This window comes from Elgaria multicarinata, chromosome 16, assembly GCF_023053635.1.
Source record: "Elgaria multicarinata webbii isolate HBS135686 ecotype San Diego chromosome 16, rElgMul1.1.pri, whole genome shotgun sequence".
Classification (NCBI taxonomy): Eukaryota; Metazoa; Chordata; class Lepidosauria; order Squamata; family Anguidae; genus Elgaria; species Elgaria multicarinata.
The window spans coordinates 27,877,465-27,903,200 of record NC_086186.1 but is presented as its reverse complement, the minus strand read 5'-3'; the positions used below and the strand labels follow the sequence as shown (position 1 = coordinate 27,903,200).

The 25,736-nt window shown below is 47.2% G+C and overlaps 1 protein-coding gene and 1 long non-coding RNA gene across 2 annotated transcripts; one reads left to right on the top strand and one right to left on the bottom strand.

Moving 5' to 3' along the window:
* Positions 1 to 39: 39 nt before the first annotated feature.
* Positions 40 to 1,015, bottom strand: LOC134409635 (uncharacterized). Its single transcript, XR_010026200.1, has 3 exons — positions 929 to 1,015; positions 568 to 685; positions 40 to 125 (listed from the first exon to the last, which is right to left on the bottom strand). It is a non-coding gene; the product is annotated as an uncharacterized LOC134409635 (long non-coding RNA).
* Positions 1,016 to 8,835: 7,820 nt separating this feature from the next.
* On the top strand, positions 8,836 to 25,668 carry INTS14 (integrator complex subunit 14). The gene is made up of 12 exons (XM_063142448.1): positions 8,836 to 8,850; positions 11,044 to 11,309; positions 11,487 to 11,594; positions 12,531 to 12,686; positions 14,832 to 14,950; positions 15,821 to 15,963; positions 20,137 to 20,229; positions 20,321 to 20,465; positions 20,863 to 20,996; positions 22,050 to 22,168; positions 24,189 to 24,254; positions 25,268 to 25,668. Exons 2-12 carry the CDS (start codon positions 11,088 to 11,090, stop codon positions 25,517 to 25,519), a joined length of 1,557 nt encoding a protein of 518 aa, XP_062998518.1. The 5' UTR covers positions 8,836 to 8,850; positions 11,044 to 11,087; the 3' UTR covers positions 25,520 to 25,668.
* Positions 25,669 to 25,736: the final 68 nt, after the last annotated feature.

Here is a 25,736-nt window from a genome sequence, read left to right as displayed (position 1 = left end):
GTTTTTCTGGTAGTTTTTTGTCCCCCTTTGTTGTTGAAATAATACTTTCCCCTCTTTGTGCTGGGTCGTTCCTGATGACACCAGAGGTGCCTCCCGCTGTTTCTCTTAGTCTCGCCCATCAACTACTTTGGGAGGTAAAAAGAAAAATAACTTCCGCTAAAGAGTTCCAGGAAGAAACCAAGGAACTCTGCAGTGTCACACCCAATTAACTGCTTTGCTTCGGGTGAATCGCCAAGACTCTCCTTTGCTCTCTGTGCCCCTTGCTAAAATCTAGGTCACCTTCTGAGTACACTCCTTTCTCCAACAAGAAGAAGAAACAGAGCTGAACAGCCTCTGCTCAATAGAAGTTGTTCGGGAGCGTTTGTGGCAATTGCCTTGGCCACGTTTGCACTCCACGGATCAACCAGGGCTTGAACAGGAGGGCCAGCCCTCCCCACTGCAAAATCCCCCAGGTTGAGCTAGCCTCTGGGGCAGACCATGCTAACTGGTCCCCCACCCTTCCACAGAGAAATGGTCACTAGGAATTCATCCCATCTCCATCTATTAGCCGAGGAAAAGCATCCATACCCAGAGAGTCCACATTCCCATAGTTCTCCAGCGTGATGTCAAGCCCTTGGTCCAGCATGCGGAAGTCCCACTCCCCTTCGGGGAAACGCACAGCCACCTCCTCACAGGCCACCAGCCGCTGAAAGAAAACAACAGCCTCCGCTGAGAAACAGCCTCCCCCGTACGCACCAAGGCTCCCAGTTTAAAAAGGGACGTAAAAACTGGGTTCCTTGGTGTGTGGTTTTATTTCATTTCATTTTTTCAGGATTCACAATTTCATGAGAGAAGTAGAGTTACTATTGTTACCAAAAAGGAAAGACTCCCCGCCCTTCAACGGGGTATGTGTGACCCCTTCGTCACTCCCCCAAACCCCCTCTCTTACCTCAGCCGACAGCAAGAGACCTCGTTCTACTCCACCTCAAAGAACAGCCGAAGGAGAGCGTGACTCTACTGCCATTGCGCTGCCTGTAGAGGAAAGAAGAAGGCATAAGCGAAGCATCCCTTCTGGACCCATCTGGGAATTTCAGAAACTGCTGTGGCCACCGCCACGAAACGCCTCATCAGTGGATCGCCGATTTGGCATCTACCGCTTGCAGCTACGGGTCTTAGGGTGGGTCTTGTTTGGGTCTTAGGGTGGGACTTGTTCAGCAACAACTTTTGTTTTGTGAATACTTCACACTGCAATGTCTTTTTAATTGGGGACTGTCTGATTTGGCTAATTTTTTTATTCTCTCAGTATTTTAACACTTAATTTTAACTTAAATTTTACTGTTCTAACTCTGTATTTTAATCTTGCATCAATTTTGCTGCGTAGTTTTTTCCTGGTTGTGTTTTTTATACTATATTTTGTATTTGTGTTTTTAACCTGTTGGTTGTTTTATGATGGTTTTAATTTTTGTGAACCGCCCAGAGAGCTTCGGCTATTGGGCGGTATAAAAATGTAATAAATGAATAAATAATTGCTGGTGGCGCAATACAGCTAATGAGGCTTTTGAACATATGTTTTGGCAAAGTCTAAGAGGTTCTTACATGGACGAATTTTGTATTGAAACAGTCTTTAATATCCACAGATGTAAATGTTCTTTTAAATTATTTACCTGCTTCTTGGAAATTAACAAACAGTTGGTGTAAATGGATTTTATGCACCCATTTGAAAGTTAAATGACTGATATTACAAGGATAAACACTCATGCCCTACAATACAATGGATTGAGGACCTTACAATGTTCTCAGTATATGAACAGGTGGCATACAGGCACCACTTTCAAAGGGATACTTATTTGGACATTGGGTCCACTTTTGTTGATGCCTATAATTGCTAGAAAGTTATATGCATTTCATACAAATCCATGTACAAATATTAAAATCAAGGAAAGAATTTTAAAATACTAGTTCTGAAGGGCACCATGTTGAGGAATACGTCACGGGTGCGATGGGAGTGTTCTGGATTGGGAACACCTATGGTTCTTGGCATCCTCCATGATCTCAGCCACACCCCTGCTTAGATCATAGAAGCTTGTACAGTAAAAATGAATTTTGACAAGGTTCCACCTGACCTTCCCATTGAGAAGCTGCTAAAGTTGGGTTTGGATGGCATCACAGTAAGGTGGGTCCACAACTGGCTGGCTAACTGCACTCAAAGAGTCAGCCTTAACAGCTCTACGTCAAGTTGGAGAGCAGTAACCAGCGGGGTACCACAGGGTTCTGTCTTGGGTCCCGTATTATTCAACATTTTTATTAATGACCTGGATGATGGGATTGATAGGCTTCTTATCCAATTTGCAGATGACACAAAACTGGGACTCTCTCCAACGCCCAGTATGACAGAATGAGATTGCAGTCTGATTTGGACAGGTTGGAGGTCTGGGCTGAGAGGATCAAGGTGCCCTTTAACCAGGAGAAATGTAAGGTATTACATTTGGGGAGGAAAAATGTAGGATACACATACAAGATGGGGGACTCACGGCTTGGAATCACTACATCGGGGAAGGATTTGGGAGTGGTCATCGACAGCAATCTGCACATGAGTCTGCAGTGGAAGTTAGCCGCTAGAAGGGCTAATGCAGTTCTAGGCTACGTTAGAAGGAGCTTTGTATCAAAGACGTGTGAAGTCCTTATCCTCTCTACTCGGCACTAGTGAGACTACACCTGGAGTATTGTGTACGATTCTGGGCGCCACATTTCCAGAAGGATATCGACAGGTTAGAACAGGTTCAGAGGAGGACAACAAAGAGGATACAGGGACTTGAGGCCATGCCCCGTGAGGACAGGCCGAAGGAGCTTGGGATGTTCAGTCTGGAGAAAAGGAGACTGAGGGGAGACATGTTAGCAGTATTCAGGTACATAAAAGAATACCACAGGGAACACGGTCAAGAACTATTTTCCATGGCTACAGAAGCAAGACCCGAAATAATGGGTATAAGTTACAGCTACCTAGATTCTGATTAAATATAAGAAAAAACTTCCAGATGGTACGATCTGTCTATCAGTCGAACAGTCTACAATAATAGAACTGTCTGAAAGAGTAGCCATGTTATTAAACTTTTGTGGCCTAGGTTCAACTGCATCAGATGTGTGTAATTCTCAGTAGAACTATATATGTGTGTAAACTGGAACCAACTATTACCTAGTATGAGATGTGAATATTTTTGGACCAATTACAAATAGTGACCATAGTGGTATCATATTTAAATAGACTGAAGTGGAAAGTTGCCCAGGAAGTCCAAGACAGTCATATTTGACTTCAAAAAACAGCTATAAAATGAGGGCACTGGTAAAAAGGAAGTTGAAATGCAGCATCAAGAGGGTTAAATCCCTTCAAAATGCTTGGAAGTTTCTCAAAACCACAGTACGAGAAGCTGGAATGTACACCATAGCTTAGGAAAGGTACCACAAAGTCCAAAAGTCCCAAACAAAGCCATAGCCAATGATATTGAAAACCGCTGGCAATTCCAATAGAATCAAGAGGGTCACATTCACCTGTCTCTCTCCCAAATAGGGCCATCCTATCGGGTCTCAGAGATTTATCCCTTCTAGGACAACTTGCAACAAGAGGAAACGCTCGTTTCTGAAACACAGAATCATAGGATCATAGAATAGCAGAGTTGGAAGGGGCCTACAAGGCCATCGAGTCCAACTCCCTGCTCAATGCAGGAATCCACTCTAAAGCATCCCTGACAGATGGTTGTCCAGCTGCCTCTTGAAGGCCTCTAGTGTGGGAGAGGCCACAACCTCCCTAGGAAATTGATTCCATTGTCGTACTGCTCTAACAGTCAGGAAGTTTTTCCTGATGTCCAGCTGGAATCTGGCTTCCTTTAACTTGAGCGTTTGTAGAGAGAGAGAGAGTCCAGCCAACTTTTCAAGGGAACTTCTGAGGAAGCCCCATGTAGCTGAGCAGCAGCTGAAGCCCAGTTTCGCCTGTCCCCCCTTTTGCCACCCACACTAGGGCCGCCCCAAGGCAAGGCCCTGTGGAGACTGAGAGAGCTTGGGGGGTGGAGGGTGGGGCAGGAAGACTGTGCAGTGGTCTCTGTCCAATTCCCCCCTCAGGAAAGTCCTTCGTCCCTCCTCCTCCTCCACCTGCACCTCCACCACCTGCAACTGCACCTCCACCACCTGCAACTGCACCTCCTCCTCCTCCATCTGCACCTCCTCCTCCACCTCCTCCATCTGCACCTCCACCACCTGCACCACCACCTCCTCCTCCACCTGCATCTGCACCTCCACCACCTGCACCTCCACCTCCTCCTCCATCTGCATCTGCACCTCCACCTCCTCCTCCACCTGCACCTCCTCCACCACCACCTCCTCCTCCTCCTGCTGCTGCACCTGCACCTCCTCCTCCACCACCTGCACCTCCACCTCCTCCTCCATCTGCATCTACACCTGCACCTCCTCCTCCACCTGCACCTCCTCCACCTACACCTGCACCACCACCTCCTCCTCCTGCTGCTGCACCTGCACCTGCACCACCTCCTCCTCCACCACCTGCACCTCCACCTCCACCTCCTCCTCCATCTGCATCTACACCTCCACCTCCTCCTCCACCTGCACCTCCTCCTCCACCTGCACCTCCTCCACCTGCACCTGCACCACCACCTCCTCCTCCTCCTGCTGCTGCACCTGCACCTCCTCCTCCACCACCTGCACCTCCACCTCCACCTCCTCCTCCATCTGCATCTACACCTCCACCTCCTCCTCCACCTGCACCTCCTCCTCCACCTGCACCTCCTCCACCTGCACCTGCACCACCACCTCCTCCTCCTCCTCCTGCTGCTGCACCTGCACCTCCTCCTCCACCACCTGCACCTCCACCTCCACCTCCACCTCCTCCTTCATCTGCATCTGCACCTGCACCTCCACCTCCTCCACCACCTGCACCTCCACCTCCACCTCCTCCTTCATCTGCATCTGCACCTCCACCTCCTCCTCCACCTCCTCCTTCATCTGCATCTGCACCTGCACCTGCACCTCCACCTCCTCCTCCACCTCCTCCTTCATCTGCATCTGCACCTGCACCTCCTCCTCCACCACCTCCTCCACCTGCACCTCCACCTCCTCCTCCATCTGCACCTCCTCCTCCTGCTGCTGCTGCTGCTGCTGCACCTGCACCTGCCTCACCCAATATCGCAGCCTGCGGCCTCTCCAGCATCGGCCTCCCGCGCCCTTCGTCCCTTTAGAAGCCGCTCTTTGTCTGGCCCTCGCCAGCATACCTGCCTCACGGTCCCCCCTCGTCTTTTATCCCTTTCCTGGCCGACCGAGGGAGGTGCGCTCACGATTGTCTTCCCCCTCTTAAAGTTTCCTGCCTCTCTAGGAAGGACAACTCAGTTCATTAACTGAGCCGAAATGAGGGCAGAAGGTCTCCCAAAGCAGCCCCGCCGCTTTCCTGTAGGTCTCGAATTCAGCCACGGACTCATGGTTTAATTTGATTTTAGCTGTGTATATTTATTGTTTTATACTGTATGTTTTTATCTGTACGCCGCCCTGAGATCTTAGTGATATAGGGCGGGATATAAATATTTTAAATAAATAAATGAATCCACTGGAGCCAGGCATCAGTTATTTATTTATTTATATAGCACCAACAATGTACTTGGTGCTGTACGAAATATACAAAAAAAAAACAGCAATACTCTGCCTAGAGGCTTACAATCTAAAATCACATTAAAACATATGAAAGGGGGGAAGGGGTTCACAAAACAGAAATAAGAGAATAATCATAGTAATAAGAACAGTAAATCAAGCTAAAATACCAAAAGCTATTGAAAACAAATGAGTTTTCAAGCGCGTTTTAAAATCTACGATGGAACTCTTGGTACCTAGATGCTCTGGAAGAGCATTCCAAGCAAACAGGGCAGCCAGAGAGAACGGCAAAGCCGGGCAAGAGAGATGGAGACTCTTGGGCCGGAGAGCAACATAACATTTGAAGAAGGGAGGGTAGAGTGAAATGAGAGAGGAGATAAGAAGGTGCAAGACCATGACACGCTTTAAATGTCAGCAAAAGAAGCTTATACTGGCACAGAAGGGGGGAATTGATACAACATTTCATTTAAGGAATTGCCTCCAACGCACAAGGTTTGGGTGTGAGTGTGTATGAAGCAGCAGTCCTTTGACCCCACAAGCGGCACGCAACCCATGGCGCAGAAAAGGGAAACTGAGGCACGTGGACATTAAGGTCATGCCTGCCCAGCCGAGTGTGGACATGAGCTCAAATAAACCTTCCTAAAAGAAACACCACAAGTCTCCAGTGCCTTCCTTCTAGGAAACTCAAGTCTGAGTTAGTGCTGAAGCCCTCTGCAAATCCACCCCTCCCAGGACTGGGGTGCAGAAGCGTAACTGTTTAGGATGACTATATGGAAAGGAGGACAGGGCTCCTGTATCTCAGCAGGTGTCATTTGTAGATATGGAGAACCTGGTGAAATTTTCTCTTCCTCACAACATTTAAAGCTGCAGGTGCCCTGCCCTCTTTTCAATCTGGTCACTCTAGTATAGCTCCTGCAGCTTTAACTGTTGTGATGAAGAGGGAATTTCACCAGGTTCTCCATATATACAAATGACACCTGCTGAAATTCCCTTTTCTATGCAACTGTTAAAGGTACAGGAGCCCTGTCCTCCTTTTCACGTAGTCTACGTAACCATAAATTAACATTTTGATCTCATGTCTGCTCCAAGAAGTTCAGGGTGGCCAACGTGGCCTTCCCCACTTTATCTTCATAACAACCCAGGGAGGTAGGTTAGACTGAGAGTGTAACTGGAGTAACAAAAGTCCCGGGGTACAAAATTTGGTCACACCAATCCCCATCTGCAGCAGGGCAGTCCCAAAGCAACGCCACGTGGAGACAGCAGAGAGCTCCAAAAAGGGATGACAGAAAGATGAAGCAATAGGAAAAGTGTAGTTTGGAGTCCATTTTTGCAGCTGAATACTTATTTTGGTGGGGAGGGGGGAGAGGGAACACGACACACACAACCGTACTGCAGGATTTTCTTTGAAGCCTCTCTCTGAGATCAGCCCGATCTCCATGAGACAGAGAATGGCTGGTTGCTCCAATCGCCACAAGACAAACAAAGCTATTCCCTATGCACTCCCTCCCCTCATTTACTGTTTCAGGGAGACTGGATTGAGCCCAGGGGATAGGGGGCTTCAAAGAGGATCCTGCCATAGCAAACAGGCAGCTCTTTGTGGGGACATACTAAAACTATTTATTTATTTATTTATTTATTACATTTATATACCACCCCACAGCCGAAGCTCTCTGGGCGGTTTACAACAGTTAAAAATGGTAAACATTAAAAAGTATACAAAATTTAAAAATCATCAAAAACATAAAAACAACAGTATCCATTTTAAAAACAACAATTCTGGGGTCCGTTAAAAACAAACTTAACGTTGTTAAATGCTGTTAAAATGCCTGGGAGAAAAGTCTTGAACTGTCGCCGAAAAGATAACAATGTTGGCGCCAGGCGAGCCTCATCGGGGAGATCATTCCACAGTCGGGGGGCCACCACCGAGAAGGCCCTCTCCCTTGTTGCCATTCTCCGAGCTTCCCTCGGAGGAGGCACTCGGAGGAGGACCTTAGATGTTGAGCGCAGTGTACGGGTAGGTTCATGTCGGGAGAGGCGTTCCATCAGGTATTGCAGTCCCAAGCCATGTAGGGCTATATAAGTTAAAACCTATAAATAATAAATTTATTTATTACCCGCCTCTCCCTCTGGATCAAGGTGAGGAACAACGCTAAATACAATACATAGAATTAGTTAAAAGAGCACAACCAATACAATATTAAAATAACAATCACAACATCTTAAAATTCTTAGGTTTAAAATTCATCTGGTAGGCCTGCCGGAAGAGACTAGTCTTTACAACTGTCTTAAACTTAAGAGAGAGTGTTAAGCCGACGAATCTCCTCCGGCAGGCCATTCCACAGTCTGGGAGCAGCAGAAGAGAAGGTCCTCTGGGTAACAGTTGTTAATCTAGATTTTGCTGGCTGAAGTAGATTCTTCCCTTAGGACCTGAGTGTGCGGGGCGGATTGTACGGGAGAAGGCAACCCCGCAGGTCACCTGGACCCAAACCACGTAGGGCTTTAAAGGTGATAACCAACACTTTATACTTCGCCCAGAAACTAATTGGCAGCCAGTGAAGAGACTTTAAAGTTGGTGTAATATGGTGTGTGTCCCCAACAAGGTGTGCCGGTGACCAACCTGGCTGCTATATGTACCTACCCGGACCTTAAGATCATCCACAGGGGCCCTTCTCGGTGAGCCCCTGCCAAAGGAAGTGAGGCAGGTGGCTACTAGGAGGAGGGCTTTCTCCGCTGTGGCACCCCGGCTGTGGAATGACCTCCCCAGAGAGGTCCGCCTGGTGCCTACACTGTACTCCTTTCGTCGCCAGCTGGAGACCTTTTTATTCACTCAGTATTTTAACACTTAATTTTAACTTAAATTTAAATTATACTGTTTTAACTCTGTATTTTAACCTTATATCAATTTTGCTGCGTGGTTTTATCCTGTTTGTGCTTTTTATATTGTATTTGTATTTGTGTTTTTAACTTGTTGGTTGTTTTTATGATGGTTTTAATTTTTGTGAACCGCCCCGAGAGCTTCGGCTATTGGGCGGTATAAAAATGTAATAAATAAATAAATAAATAAATATATTTTGAACTAGCTGAAGTTTCAAGACTAGGCACAAAAGGAACCCTATCCTGAGCATGCCTGGTAGGGCCATTTGCCTTCCCGGACCCAAAATTCGCGGTTGCGGAAGAAGCAGGGAAGGTTTTATGAGGGGGACCCAACATGGCGGCGGCCTGCAGGTTAGTCTCGTCCCCCCCCGTAGGGTTTTCTCATCCCCTTCCCTCCCCCGGCCCCATAGACAGCCGGGGGCGCCTCCTCCAAGACCCCCCCCCGCCGCCCCCCCCGTCCAAGCCCCCCACCCACCGCTTCCCCACCCCCCTTCCGCCCCATGTCCTGATGTTGAACGAGTGATTGTTTTTAGCTTTATATGCTGCCCGGTATCGGAAGCGCTCTGGGCGGTTCTTGACAATTAAAAACATAGGGTGACCCTAGGAAAAGGAGGACAGGGCTCCTGTATCTTTAACAGTTGTAGAGAAATGGGATTTTCAGCAGGTGTCATTTGTATGCATGCAGCACCTGGTGAAATTCCCTCTTCATCACAATAGTTAAAGCTGCAGGTGCCCTCCTCTCTTTTGTATCTGGTCAAGAGGGCAGGACTCCTGCAGCTTTAACTGTTATAATGAAGACAAAATTTCAACAGGTGTTACATGCATTCAAATGACACCTGCTGAAATTCCCTTTTCTATACAGCTGTTAAAGATACAGGAGCCCTGTCCTCCTTTCCATAGGGTCACCCTACCTATGGCAAACATGGCCAATGAGCCGGACCCTGAAGCCTACCTGGACAGGAACAAGAGGATTCAGGGTCTGGCCAAGGCATAGAGACGAGCCTTCACTGATACTTGCTGCTTCACTCCACGTGCTTCATGGCTCAGTAGACTAGAAGCAAAGCCACCCTGATGATTGTGGCAGGGGGCTGCACATGTATGGGACTATGCACTAGAGTGACACCATCTCATGACCTTAGATTTTCTTGTTCTTTCCTGTTCCTGCTGGAAGGATCCCTTTCCTGGGTTGTTGATTTGGCATAACGCCCCTGATTCACAAGTTTCTGAAACAACAACAGTTCTTCAGATGTCCTCCATGCAATTGTAATCACGGGGAGTACAATTGCAGCTACTGCAGCTACTGGCCCTGCTTCCGTCATTGTGTCCCTGCTAGCCGCCCCCACCGCCCACGCCAGCCATGCATTCCAGGCAGGGAACATCAATACAGGGCAGGCTGATGTACACATATAGTAGGGTGACCCTATGAAAAGGAGGACAGGGCTCCTGTATCTTTAACAGTTGTAGAGAAATGGGATTTTCAGCAGGTGTCATTTGTATGCATACAGTATCTGGTGAAATTCCCTCTTCATCACAATAGTTAAAGCTGCAGGTGCCCTCCTCTCTTTTGTATCTGGTCAAGAGGGCAGGACTCCTGCAGCTTTAACTGTTATAATGAAGACAAAATTTCAACAGGTGTTACATGCATTCAAATGACACCTGCTGAAATTCCCTTTTCTATACAGCTGTTAAAGATACAGGAGCCCTGTCCTCCTTTTCATAGGGTCACCCTAAGCAAAGGCCAATACCTGTACTTGAGACTTGGTTAAAGCCTTGATAGGGCCACACCTAAGGATCTGAAGGAAGGGACAGAGGGGGGCAGTCTGCATCCATCCTTTTGACCCTCACTGTAGACTTACTTTAGGATGTTTTTAGGATGTTTTTTTAACAGTGTATACTATGTTTTTAATCAGTATTTTATGTATTGTTCCCCGCCTCGATCCAATCAGAGAGGCGGGTAAGAAATATTATTATTATTATTATTATTATTATAGCATCCTCTGATGGGTAATATTCTCTTTCTCTGCCAGTTTGTGCTCTTCCCTCAGATTCCTTTTACTGTCGCTTTCCTTTCCAATAGGTTTGGACTCTCCTTTTTCCCCCTACCAGTCTTCCTTTTGTATGCATTCACCTCTTTTATGTTATCCACCCCTTATGGGCAAATGCACCTCCCTCCCTCCCTCAATTCACCACTCTAGCAGATTTCTTTATCACCCTTTAATTGGCTTGTCCCTGTTTTTGTCTACCATCCTCTATGCACCCACCATGGATCTGCATACTTCTTTGTACTTCTTTCCTAGATCCCTTTTGTCACTTTTCATGTTTTTGTTTTTTTACATTCCTTTCTATAGCATGCACCAGCTTTGCCTCTTCCTTACATTCTTATTTATATTTCCCATTTTTTTTGTCCCTGCCCTAAACTGTGAGTATGGAAGTAGGTTATGACAGTCCCTCTAACTAGTGGGATATGCAGGAGGTGGGTGAGCCTATATATGTAATTGAGAAGACAATAACTGTTGGATATTCATTCCTTTTTCTCCTCTGCAGCAATTTCTCCTTCTGCGTTTGAGAGCACAAAGAAGTGGGCCACCATGCCAACTGTGGTGGTGATGGATGTGTCTCTTTCCATGACTCGGCCAGTCTCCATCGAGGGCTCTGAGGAGTATCAGCGGAAGCATCTAGCAGCCCATGGCTTGACCATGCTGTTTGAACATATGGCCACTAACTACAAGCTGGAGTTTACTGCCTTGGTTGTGTTTTCATCACTCTGGGAACTGATGGTTCCCTTCACAAGAGACTACAATACACTCCAGGTGCAAAATATAAAGGCAGAGAAATGTTTGGGTTAAATTGTTAAATGCAGTGTGCATTTTACCTTAGAATGATAGGTTTCATTTTCAGCGCTTTCTAAAATCAGTCCAATGAACACAGCGTCACATGTAGGACTTTTCCCTAACGCAGGCTGATTAATGTGTAACTTGTATTCGCAGGAAGCCCTGAGTAACATGGATGATTATGACAAAACATGCCTGGAGTCAGCCCTGTTGGGGGTTTGCAATATTGTGCAACAGGAATGGGGTGCTGCCATTCCCTGCCAGGTGAGGTTTCAGAGTACATTCCAGGTGCAGGCATTTGAAAGTTCTATGGTGCTGCATTGCTAATGACTTCTATAAGCTAGAATTCGGCATTGAACTGAACACATCCAGAGAGAACAGCGTCACGCCTGTAATGAAGTATTTGGCACCAAAACTAGAGCAAATGTACTCACCTCCATTTTCATAGGCTCAAGGTGGGCAAGGAGTAGGTTGTTAGAAAGTTCTGCTTGTCACTTAGTGCTTTCTCTGAACCGCTTTTGCCGCTGGATAGATAGCATCCCTGAAGCCTGTCTTTGACTCAGGAGCCAAGTGTTTCCCCCTTAGAATCATAGAATAGCAGAGTTGGAAGGGGCCTACAAGGCCATCGAGTCCAACCCCCTTATTACACACTGCCACAGGAGGGATAGCTATGAAATTCTAATGGAGATGGGGAAGCCATAGCTCAGTGGCAAAGCACAGGCTTTGCATGCAGAAGGTCCCAGGTTCAGTAACCATCATCTCCAGGCAGGACTGAGAAAAACTCCTGTTTGAAACCCTGATAGCCATTGCGAGTCATTCTAGACAGTACTGAACTTAATGAATCAATGATGACTCAACGTAAGATAGACGCACTCAGTATGTGTGTCTGTCTTAATAAATTTCCATGCTGTACAAATGTGCCCAAAAGCACATTCAAGCTTCATATCTAACACTACCCCAAAAGGAAATAATATTTTCAGCTTTTGCAACACCTCTTGAGAGCTAGGTTGCCATAATTCCCAACTTACGGCTAGGAAACTGAGGCTGAGAGAATGTGATCAGTCCTAGACTGCCCAGTGCACAATGTGTCAGACTGGCGCTCTTAAAGCCCATGCCCAAGATTTTGCAGGGTGGGATAATATCTGGCGGTCAACACATTTGCGGAGTCAATGTCTGCCTCTCTTATTTCTTTTTCATTAGGTGGTCCTTGTCACTGACGGCAGCTTAGGCATTGGCAGAGGCTCGCTCCGCCACTCTTTAGCTACTCTCAGCCAACGAAGTGAAAGCAACCGGTTCCCACTGCCGTTCCCTTTTCCATCAAAGCTATACGTCATGTGCATGGCCAATCTGGAGGAGGTGAGTCCCCACTGGCTGCCTGGTGCCTGCATCAGCACAGCACATTGCTTGCATTTGATCTGTAGACTATTTGGACTGTCATGTACCTAAGTTGCAAATTTGTGGATAAAGCGTTGCATCAGTGCAGGGGAAATCCTTAGTATTATTCTTCATGGGAGATTCAGGACGAATAAAAGGAAGGACTTCTTCACACAGTGCATAGTTAAAGTATGGAATTTACTACCACAAGATGGGTAGTAAAGTAACGGGCTCAAGTTAAAGGAAGCCAGATTCCAGCTGGACATCAGGAAAAACTTCCTGACTGTTAGAGCAGTACGACAATGGAACCAGTTACCTAGGGAGGTTGTGGGCTCTCCCACACTAGAGGCCTTCAAGAGGCAGCTGGACAACCATCTGTCAGGGATGCTTTAGGGTGGATTCCTGCATTGAGCAGGGGGTTGGACTCGATGGCCTTGTAGGCCCCTTCCAACTCTGCTAGTCTATGACTCTATGATGGCCACCAATTTGGCTTTAAATGGGGTTTGGATAAATTCCTGGAGGAGAAGGCTATCCATGGCTACTAGCCCTGATGGTTGTGTGCTATCTCCAGTATCTGAGGCAGTTAGCCTGTGTGCACCAGTTGCTGGGGAACATGGGTGGGAAGGTCCTGCTTTGTGGGTCCCTGCCCGACATCTGGTTGGCCTCTGTGTGAACAGAGTGCTGGACCAGATGGACCCTTGGTCTGATCCAGCATGGCACTTCTTATTATCATCGGTAGTAGTAAAGTACCACCTGCGTTCATGGTACCTGAAAAGAATAGGTTTAATAGTCCCTACCCCAAGGGGCTTACAGTCTACATGCAGACACAAGGGAAATAGAGGTTGGTATCATTTCAGTTGCATGTCAGCTTAGATACAGTAAGTAGGACATTGGATGAGTGGTCTGCCTGGAGAGACTGCCCTATTCTTTCATTCTGGGAGTGTCCCCCAGGCCTGCTTTGAGGGGGTCCTTCCTCAAAGTGAGGCATTGTGCGGTGGCTCTAGAGACTGTCTGAACAGGCAGTCTCCAGGGCCACCTCACAATGACCCTGTACAGACGACATGCTAAGCCACGGTGGCTAAGCATTTTGAGCTAAACATGATGGCTCAGTGTGTCATGTGCCCCATTCCTAACCACGGTGATTACATAACCACAGTTTAAACACACTCACTAACCATTTGCTGCAGAAGGGTTAGCGGCCTAACCATGGCTTAGCGTGTCGTCTGAACAGGCCCAATGCCTTGCTTTGAGGAAGCCTGGGTGTCTCTCAAGAGAGGCTTCCAGCCCAATCTCTCATTCTGGTGGCCGTGGGGGCATAGATTCCTTAGCTACTCTGCCTTGGGCAGCGGGATATTTTGCACCACTGCTGGATCTTGTGAATGGATGGAAACGCAGGATAGCCCAACGTTGCTTAGAATGCTATACAGTAGATGAATAATTTGAAATGCTCACTACCATATGTTCAGTAAAACATACTTTCCAAACGTACATGTTTTGACACATCCTTGCATTGTGTATGAAGTGGCTGGCGAGATCAGATTACGCCAGTCCTTTTACAACTTCATTGGCTGCCAGTCCAGGTCCGGGCCTGATTCAAAGTGCTGGTATTGACATTCAAAGCCCTAAACGGTTTGGGGCCAGGTTATTTGAAGGAACGCCTCCTCCCATATGTACCTGCCTGGACCTTAAGATCATCTACAGGCGCCCTTTTCCGTGAGGAAAAGGAAGTGAGGCAGGTGGCTACTAGGAGGAGGGCCTTCTCCGCTGTGGCACCCCGGTTGTGGAACGAGCTCCCCAGAGAGGTCCGCCTGGTGCCTACACTGTACTCCTTTCGTCACCAGCTGAAGACCTTTTTATTCTCCCAGTATTTTAACACTTAATTTTAACAAATTTAAATTTTACTGTTCTAACTCTGTATTTTAATCTTATATCAATTGTGCTGCGTGGTTTTATCCTGGTTGTGCTTCTTATACTGTATTTTGTATTTGTGCTTTTAACCTGTTGGTTGTTTTATTATGGTTTTAATTTTTGTGAACCGCCCAGAGAGCTTCGGCTATTGGGTGGTATAAAAATGTAAGAAATAAATAAATAAATAAATAAATAAATGATATTTCCTTCTGCTTACAGCTCCAGAACTCAGATTCTTTAGACTGCCTTGAACGGCTCATAGACTTAAACAATGGGGAAGGGCAGATTTTTACTATTGATGGACCGCTTTGCTTGAAGAATGTACAGTCCATGTTTGGGTGAGTACACGGGGGAGACTATCACTGCTTGAAAGTTTCCCTTCAGCACAGTCTTGCGTTAAGAGGTGTGCGTTTGTTTCCTGCACTTCCTCCTTAGCCCACATGTTTTCTCGGGTAAATTACACCAGGAACATTCACTCTTCAGATGAAACTGATGTTCAGTTGTACATTATTTCCCTTCTTGTTCCTCCCCAGTTTTCCTCCCCAGTAGATGAGTTACTGATCTGTGATGGGAATTAAGGCTATAACTATTGAGTTACAGGGCGTTTTGAGAGAGCGGGGGGAACAGCCATGGTCACAACCCAGCCATAGTTAAACTCTTTAACTGAAATGAATAAGACTTAAACGTACTTAACATTTGACTGTGTTGGTGCTCTGATTCACATGCTGGGTCCAAAGAACATCAGATATGAAGTTATTTGATTGATCTGGGGGAGGAGGGGAGAGCATTCATTGAATTATACAGAACTTTTGATTGGGAAGATGGCAATTAAACTCTGCATTTTCACACAGAAATGGGGTTCTCTGTGATTCCTTCCCTCCCTTCTGAAGCAGACCTCTGAAAATTCTAGCGAGTCAACTCTGGGAATTGTAATTTCTATGTGTGGCAAGGGATCTATCAATGTCAGCACATTTTAATAGAACTGCCTGTCATCTTAGTGGGTTTATGACAGTTTAAGAGCGGTTTAAATGCATAGCATACAAGCCTCTCTGCCTAATGAAGAATCCTATGCAACTTGAACGCTCACCTGGTTCTGTTCAACCAGAAATTAGTTCAGCAGAAGATATCTTGTCACCATTCTGTTGACCAAAAAATGTTTGCTTCAATGGATTTAACTTCTTGTCCTAATGATAAAACTCCTGTTCTAGAAAGCTAATAGACGTAGCTTATACACCCTTCCATGCTGTCTTGAAATGCGGCCACTTGTCTTCGGATGTGCAAGCCTTTCCAAGGCCAGAACCTTTCGTTATAGATGAGGAAATCGATCCAATCCCTAAAATAATTAATACAGGTAAACCATTGCTGCTGCTGCAGCAATCTTCAAAGACTTCTGTTCATATTCTCTTCCTGTACTGTTCTTTTTTCCTCTGAATGGGTTCAGACGATTATGGTGGTGAAAGGAACCATTGTGGTTCTTGCCCCCATGCGTGATACGTACGCGACCACCACTTGCATAATTGCCCACGCTAAAGCACAGGGCGCGACAAGGCCTGGGTGATTTGGGGCCAGTCACAGACTCTCAGCCCAACCCACCTCACAGGGTTGTTGTTGTGAGGATAAAATGGAGAGGAGGAGGATTCCTTGGAGGGGAAAAGGCAGGATATAAATGCAATAAATAAATAAATAAATAAATTTGCATGACACGCCAAGCCCCGCTGCATCGTGGGAGATTCTGCAAATGGCAGTCATGCACACAGCAGGGAAGCCACGATGCTTCCTTCCCCCGCCGTGATCATCTGAACCAGGTCTCTGGCTTGAAAGCAATAAAATGCAACCCTCGATATTGGTGCATACTGATAAAATAAGGATGTAAGTGAAGCCTCTGCTTGATAAGACCAAAGGTTCAGCTAGCCTTAAATCAGGCCATGAAGGCCATAAACCCTCTTCTGCTGTCGCTCCTCAGCAAGAGATATTGGTCAAGTCAGCTGCGTTTTTTTTTCTTTTTCCTCAAAGACCACCCTGCAAATCTTAGTTAATAAAATTAATTGGCATAGAACCAAAACTTCAAAGTCTTCGTACCCATGGCTCAGGAGTCTGGAAGGTACATCTGGGGGGGTCTTTAAAATATGAGTCTGGGGTCTTTTAAGGGGTCTTATAAATCCCCCCCAAACCCTCACTCAAGTCATTCCACCATTCCAGATCAAATTAGCCATATTTAGTCTAAAGTAGCCTTATCCGTGCGACATAATTCTCATTACTCCTCTCCTGTGGAACTCCCTGCCTCTGGAGGTCAGGCAGGCGCTAACTTTGTACTCCTTTCGGCGCCTCCTAAAAACATCATTATTCCAGGAAGCCTTTCCTTAATGACCAGCCAGGAGTCACTGTATGTGCTTCTTTTAAAATCTCTTTTAAGTGTTTTATTCTGTTTTTATTTTTGTTTTATCTTGTACCACCGCTCCGAAATTTTCAATGGGGAACGGTATATAAATATTGTAAATAAATAAATAAATAATAAACAATTTAACCCTTTCAGCACCAGTTTAACAGCATTCTGTCACCCACTGCCTCTCGACATGGAATAGCCATTGTAAGTGATTAATAGCCACTGGTGGTTCTCTACTCCGCTGTGAGTGTGACTAATCTGCCGACCCCACACCTTTGACAGTGACTTTCTTACGTCTGTCTCGAAGCTACTGGATGGGGAGGCGTCGTAACTCAGTAGTAGAGGACAGACACTGCAAGCAGAAGGTCCCACGTTAGATCCCCGTCTTCTCCAGGTAGAAAGAAACCTGCCCACAACCCTAAAGAGCAGCTGCCGGTCAGTGTTGACAGCACTGAAGTGAATGGAGCGGTGGTCTGACTCAGTATAAGACGGCTTCCTGTGTTCCTACGTATTGGCTATCAGTTTTGTTGGACCGCCTTGGGTTCCATAAGAAAGGGAGAAAGCCTCTCTGGGCTCACCTACACCAAGCAGGATATTTATTTATTTATTTATTTAGAATATTTATATACCGCTCCCCATTCTGAAAAATTTCAGAGCGGTGTACAAGGTAAAATGAAAATAAAAACAGAATAAAACAGTTAAAACAAAATTTAAAAGAAGCAATAACAGAAATCCAAGGCTGCATGTTAAAGAAAGGCTTCTTGGAATAAAGATGTTTTCAGGAGGCGCCGAAAGGAGTACAAGGTCGGAGCCTGCCTGACCTCCAGAGGCAGGGAGTTCCACAGGAGGGGGGCCACCACGCTGAAGGCTCTTCCCCTGGTGGATTCCAATCGGAGGATGGATCTAGGTGGAACCACCAGGAGCAGGCCCTCGGATGACCTCAGTGACCGGGCAGGTTGGTAAGGGAGAAGGCAGAGCTCTCTCAGGTATCCTGGTCCCAAGTTGTTTAGGGCTTTGTACACAAGTACAAGAACCTTCAACCTGGCCCGGTAGCGAATAGGCAGCCAGTGCAGTTCCCTCAGCAGAGGAGTTACATGCTGGAAAGGGGCAGCTCCGGATGACAGCCGAGCTGCAGCATTCTGCACTAGCTCCAGCTTCCGGAGCAGCTTCAAGGGCAGCCCCACACACAGCGCGTTGCAGTAATCCAATCTTGAGGTTACCAGTGCCTGTACCACTGTGGCCAAGCTATCCCTGTCCAGGAGAGGCCGTAGTTGGCGAACCAACCGAAGATGGTAAAAGGCACTCCGAGCCGTGGCGGCTACTTGAGCCTCCAGCGACAGAGATGGGTCTAATAGTACCCCCAAACGACGAACCTGTTCTTTCAGAGGCAGTGCAACCCCATCCAGAACAGGCAATGAGCCTGTCTCCCGGACTCGGGAACCGCTCACCCACAGGGCTTCTGTCTTGCTAGGTTTCAGTCTCGGATATTCCATTATGAAGGTGGTATGAAAGCGATATATAAAAGGCAGGAGCCACACTACAGCTTTGTAGCGGTATTGAAGTGCACTGACAACTGTTGGGGCCCACTGACACATGCCATACACCAGTTTCATACCACTTTCATAGTGTTATATTCTGCTTGGTGTGGATGTGTCCTGGGCCCCAACAGTTGTCAGTGCACTTCAATACTGCTATAAAGCAGTAGTGTGGCTCCTGCCTTTTATATGCTGCTTTCATAGTGGAATATCCTGCTTGGTGTAGATGAGACCTCTGACATTATGAGCCCCCAGGACAGATTAACCTATGTTGATTAGTGGAGGATAGATGGTTCAATGGCTATTAGTGAACATTGTCTCCTGGCAACTGGGCAGAGGACACACACGCACACACACACCTTTTTCATGCTGTTTGCCATAAGCATCTAATGTTGGGCTCGTGAGGAAGTAAAAACATTGTGAACTAGCAACATTTGTGGCCTTTTGTACAAGGATGGACAGTGCTCTCAGCACAGCTATATTCCTGGTCTCCTTCCTGTGCACAGGATACTGTGTTCAGGGTGAAGAAACCTGCCATTTATTTATTTACAGTATTTATATACCGCTCAGTTATGCAACACAATTCCAGAGTGGTGAAAATAGGCATAAATGGTAAAATGATTAAAAAAGCATATTAAAATTGTTCAATTTAAAATAGAATACCTATAAAAATGGTGGCTGGTCAGTTGAGGAATGCTTCCTGGAAAAGAGCACCATGGAAGCAGTACAGTGTTGGTGCCTGCCTGACCTGCAGGGGCAGGGAGTTCCAAAGAAAAAGGGGCCACCACACTCAAGGCTCTTCTCCTGGTGGACTCCATGTGGAGCCACCAGAAGCATGCCTTCCAATGGCCTCAGTGATCGGGCAGGTTGGTAAGGAAGAAGGCGCTCTCTCAGGTATCCTGGTCTCAAGTTGGTTAAGGCTTTGTGCGATAATACCAAAAACTTAAGCCTGGTCCGGTAGCCAATAGGTAGCCGGTGCGATTCCCTCAACAAAGGATTGATATGCTTTTCCCAAGGCGTGTTCCACCGTCCCACTTACGCAGTGCGGCGCCATAGAGAGAGCACGTGAAACTCTGTTTCACTCTGAGCACAGAGGAGGGCCAGGATCTCTTCTCGGTCCTCCCAGAGTGCAGGACACGGAATGACGGGCTCAAGTTACAGGAAGCCAGATTCCGGGTGGGCATCAGGAAAAACTTCCTGGCTGTTAGAGCAGTGCGACGGTGGAATCAGTTCCCTAGGGAGGTTGTGGGCTCTCCCACACTAGAGGCCTTCAAGCGGCAGCTGGACAGCCATCTGTCAGGGATGCTTTAGGGTGGATTCCTGCATTGAGCAGGGGGTTGGACTCGATGGCCTTGTAGGCCCCTTCCAGCTCTGCTATTCTATGATTCTATGAAACCACCACAGATTGCCTGGTCTGGAATTTAAAATTGAGGACCAGCTACTGTGCCTTGTTTCCTTTCGTCTCGCTGCCCTTTTGCAAAGCCGGTATGGAGTCTTTGTGCCTTTGGGAGGCAGCATGTTCTGTTCAGAAGGGGGGAAATCCTCAGTTGGGTGTTCTTGTAATTTTTGTCCTTTCTCTTTTTTTGCTGCGTTTTTTTCATTCTAGATCTGGAAATAGTTGGGTTTATTGACATAGCGGACATCTCAAGTCCCCCCGTCCTGTCTAGGCACTTGGTATTGCCCATTGCTCTCAACAAAGGTGAGCCCTTCTACTTTTCCTGTCCCCAGCCACTGGGAACCCCAGTGAGAGGGAGCCCGTTCTGATGGTGTTCTGTTCTCCTTTTTCCTAGAAGGTGATGAGGTGGGTCCAGGGATTGCGGACGATGTTGAAGATGAGAATTCCGCCAATCAGATAGCGGGGAAAATCCCCAACTTCTGTGTCTTGCTGCATGGCAGTCTGAAAGTGGAAGGCATGGTGGCCATTGTTCAGTTGGGGTATGGAAGATGGACTTAGGGGCCACAGAGATGACATTGTCTAGAAATGCATGTACTTTGACCCAGAGATTAATAGTGAACTCATTGAGGATTGGAGATTTCCAGTGTGAACAAGAGACGTTAGATTTACTTGTCTGTTCATGGTCTCCTGGAACCCCTGCAAGGAGGAAGAGCCCTCTCGGTTTTGCAGCAGAGGGCATGCCTCAGAACCAAGTAACCCCAAACATTTTCGGGAGGTTAAACAGAAGGAAGAAAGAGGTCAGGAAGTCATTCCCGGGTTGTGTTCATTGCAGCAGTAAAGAGAAGCCCAACCGCCTCCCGTGCCGAAAGAGACCTGGATGAGTCAGGATATTTTGCTCTTCTGTTCTTATTTTGGATGTTATGCCCTTCCTTTCAGGCCTGAATGGTACGGGATGCTGTATTCTCAAGCTGACAGCAAGAAGAAATCAAACCTGATGATGTCTCTCTTTGAGCCAGGACCGGAGCCGCTCCCTTGGCTGGGGAAGATGGCCCAGCTGGGCCCCATCTCAGGTAGTGGCCATGCCTGTTTGAATAGTAGGGCTGTGCTCCGCTCCGTTCCGGATCCCCGGATCTGGAGCGGATTGGTGGAGGTCCAGATTGGCTCGAAGCGGTTCGGAATGGCCTGAAGCGATTTGGACCGAGGGGAGCTTACCTGGCTCCCTTGTCCGCCACCACTGCGGTCCATGCAGCCAGGTAAATGGGGAAAGGGGGAGGGGGGCTTACCTGGCGCCACTGCTGCAGTCTGTGCAGCGACGACGGTGGAGCCAGGTAAGGAGGGAGGGGGAGGGGGCTTACCTGGCTCTGTTGTGGTCTTGGCAGCAGCTTCAACTGAGGCCTGGGCCACAGTTGAAGCTGCTGCCCAGACCGTGACGGATGATGGAGCCAGGTAAGTGGGGGGCTTACCTGGCTCTGCCGCCGCGAACCGTGCGGCAGCGGATAGCGGAGCCAGGTAAGGGGGGAGGAGGGGCAAAATAGGGGCCGAATATCGATCTGGACCTCCGGCTCTCACTCTGGATTCGGTTCCGGAGCGTATCGGGATCCGGTTCCGGAGCGTATCTGAAGCGGTTCGGGTAGCTTGTGCACAGCCCTATTTATTGAATAGTCCCACTTACTCTCTCGCCTTTCGAGACATTTGTCTTCTGAAACCATTTGCCCCTGCTGCGTGTAGATGCTGCGATGTGTGCGTCAGAGCTTCCCCATTCACTTCATCACAGATGGATTGCCTTTATGTTCACAGAACTGCCTCATCTGTTGGTGCGAATGGTGGTGTTCTGTTGCACTTGCAGAGTTCTGGATCTGGGACGCTGTGTGTATTCTGTGCATTTCTTCCTGATCTTTCAGGTTCCTTTTTTCAAGTGTCTAGTCCTTCTTGCTACAGCCATTGCAGAAGGCTTAGTGGAATGCATCTGAGGAATGCATCACTTTAATTTGGGTCTTCTTGGTGTGGAACTTGTTTGCTTCTTTTAAATAAATAAACGTGTGTGTGTGTGTGAGAGAGAGAGAGAGAGAGAGAGAGATATTCTCAGAATAGATCTTACATTTCAAATGTTAATTTTCTTTCAGACGCTAAAGAGAATCCATACGGTGAAGATGATAACAAGAGTCCCTTTCCCTTGCAACCCAAGAATAAACGCAGTTATGCGCAGAATGTAACTGTGTGGATTAAGCCAAACGGCCTCCAGGTGAGCAGCCTTTCGTTCAAAGTCTACGGCGGCCTCCACCTTCTCTTGCACACATAGTTTTATGTGCGGAAGCCAATTCCTCCATGGCCGTGGCTCTCAAATCCTGCTACCGTGAACCCGAAGGCTGTTCCTCAGTTTACCAGGGGGCCTCAATTAAAAGTTCAGTAAGGCTGAGCAAGATGTCCTCAAAGACTCCAGGGCCAATGATACCCCTTCAAAGGATGGGGGTGATGTTGGATCTGTCTTGAGGTGTGCTCATAGCTTATGTGGCAATGGAGCTGGAGTCCAACAGGTATGAACTGAACACGCACCCTGGAATATCTCTGCAACATGGCAGGAGGTCCTCAACAGAAAAGCTGATGGGGGAAAAGTTCCCCCAAGGTGGAAGGTCCCCACTGCCATAGGGAGTCGAATATTTTCCCCACCCTTCAGTATGGCACGCCTATTTCAACGTGTAAAGCAACGGTGGTGCAAACAAAAAAACCCTGTCCTTGGGATAGAATCATTGAATGATAGAATAGCAGAGTTGGAAGGGGCCTACAAGGCCATTGAGTCCAACCCCCTGCTCTTTGCAGGAATTCACCTTAAAGCATCCCTGACAGATGGTTGTCCAGCTGCCTCTTGAATATTTGGTTATTGGTAATAACAAACTGTAATATCTATTCTGTGGTATTGACAAGGTAAAACGTCTAGGAATATTTTGTGTACTATTCTGGAATTTCTTACTGCACTTTTGTTGACAGCAAACATGAATATAAGAACTGTTGAGACTTGCATAGTTTTGTTAAAGGAATGCAATTTAATTTCCGAGCGTTGTTCCTGTTTCTATTTTAACTTGTGTATTTTAAAGATTGTTATAGCTCCTGACGAAGGACAATCAGTCCGAAACGTTGAGCAGAACACGTTTGGATATTAACCAATAAAACAACTTTTATATGATTTCTGGAGCACCAGAACCTGCCTCTTTTCAGCGCTTTGGCAGGAAAAGGAACCTCGGAGGGCCGCATTTGGGCCCCAGGCTCCCCACCCCTGCCTTGGGCCATTGCAGTTACTCCCGTTCATCCAGTCACAGGCCTCTGTGCGCTGCCCGTTGGGTGGCTTGTGATTGCCTGGCTACCAGCTCTTTACTCCCTTCCCACCCAGGACTGCTGTCCCTGGGCAGAGAGGGAAGAGCCAGGTACAGCCGCTGTGCCTCCAGGGAGGTGCTCAGCGATGGCAGTTAGATGTGGAGGCTGAGCGGAATCGGAGCACAGTCCATTTCCCAGCCTATCCAGTGGACTTGGACCGGGGGTGGGGGTAATCATCTCTCCACCTCCCATCCTCCAGCTGTAAAGAGAGAAATTGAGGGGAGACATGATAGCACTCTTCAAATACTTAAAAGGTTGTCACACAGAGGAGGGCCAGGATCTCTTCTCGATCCTCCCAGAGTGCAGGACACGGAATAACGGGCTCAAGTTAAAGGAAGCCAGATTCCAGGTGGACATCAGGAAAAACTTCCTGACTGTTAGAGCAGTACGACAATGGAATCAGTTACCTAGGGAGGTTGTGGTCTCTCCCACACTAGAGGCCTTCAAGAGGCAGCTGGACAACCATCTGTCAGGGATGCTTTAGGATGGATTCCTGCATTGAGCAGGGGGTTGGACTCGATGGCCTTGTAGGCCCCTTCCAACTCCGCTATTCTATGATTCTATGAAATGAAGACTGTTGATTTATGTGTGTGGGAAAGAGGGTGGGTTGCCTCCATGCATGGGCAGGTCACGTCACACATCAACACCCCTCCCCACCGCCCCAGCTTTTGCATCAGCTTCTCCTTGTCTTATCGTACAATTCACTCAGCTTCTATTGGATGCAAAGATTTAAAACTGAAGGTGGGGAGGGTAAGTGTGTCCTCCGTTAAAAATGGTACCGTAATGGGGGCGTGGGCATAGGCCAAGTGGCCTTCTTGGTGTTTAAGCAAAGTTGGAGATGTTTCAAGCTCCAGTAAGCCAGATTTTTTTCTTTCCCCCTCCTCTCTCTACAGACTGATGTGCAGAAGATACTTAGGAATGCAAGAAAACTTCCTGAAAAAACACAGACCTTCTACAAGGTGAGGAGCACAGGCTTTTACGGCAAGCAGGCACCTTTGGCTTGGGAGACTTGTTCTTTAGTTAAGAATAAAATTGCAAGCACTCCCCTACTTCCCCCTCAGTACAGAAAGGATTAAGTTGGAGTTTCAAGAACTTTGCTTGCTTAAGTCCTTTTCCAGCTTCATTGGCTGCCAGTCCAGGTCCGGGCCCGATTCCAAGTGCTGGTATTAACATTTAAAGCCCTAAACGGCTTGGGGCCAGGCTATCTGAAGGAACGCCTCCTCCCGTATGTACCTGCCCGGACCCTAAGGTCATCCTCAGGGGTCCTTCTCCGCGAGCCCCTGCCAAAGGAAGTGAGGCAGGTGGCTACCAGGAGGAGGGCCTTCTCGGCTGTGGAATGAGCTCCCTAAGGAGGTTCGCTTGGCACCTACATTATATGCTTTTAGACGCCAGGTGAAGACCTTTTTATTCTCCCGGTATTTTAACAGTCTATAAATAAATTTTAACTTGGTGTTTTAAATTTGTAATTTTGCATTGCTGCTGTTTTTATCTGGTTGAGCTTTTATATTGTATTTTATAGTATGGTTTTATACTGTTGTTTTATACTTTGAATGTTTTTAATTTTTGTGAACCACCCAGAGAGCTCCGGCTATTGGGCAGTATAGAAATGTAATAAATAAATAAATAAATAAAATTAAGATTGTCCGCCTCCTTTTCTACCCTTCCCCACTGAGATTACCTGGCGATTTTCGGAGCTCTTTCTCCCTGCCCAGGACTGTACAAACGCTTGATCGGAAGTTGTTCTCTCTTATTTATTTATTTAATTACATTTATATACCGCCCCACAGCCAAAGCTCTCTGGGCGGTTCACAAAAGCTAAAAAAAATAAACATTAAAAGTATACAAAATTTAAAAACCATCCGAGACATAAAAACAACAGTATAAAAACAGCAGCATCCATTTAAAACAACCGTTCTGGGGTCTATTAAAACACAAACTTAGCGTTGCGCATTCTCTTCTTTTCCCCTCCCAGGAACTGAATCGCTTACGGAAGGCGGCCCTGGCCTTTGGGTTTCTGGACCTGTTGAAGGGCGTGGCGGATCTACTCGAGAGAGAATGCACTCTTCTCCCGGATACTGCCCACCCCGACGCTGCCTTCCAGCTGACCCATGCAGCTCAGCAACTCAAAATGGCAAGCATTGGCACTTCGGAATATGCGACTTATGACCACAACATTACACCGCTGCAGACGGACTTCTCCAGCAGCGGGACTGAGCGAATGTGATGGCCCTTTTTTGCCCAGACACCCCCCCCCCCCAAAGTCATCAGTGTGTCCAACCTCATCAACACTTACGTTCCCTTACTGTTGTATTCCATGCTTGCTCAGTGAGAGCGGACTGAACGTCATTTGTTATTAAATTTATTACATTTTTATCCCACTGTTCTTCATGTCGTACAGACCCAGGGAAGAAGACTATGCAAATCGCTAAAATCTAAAACGG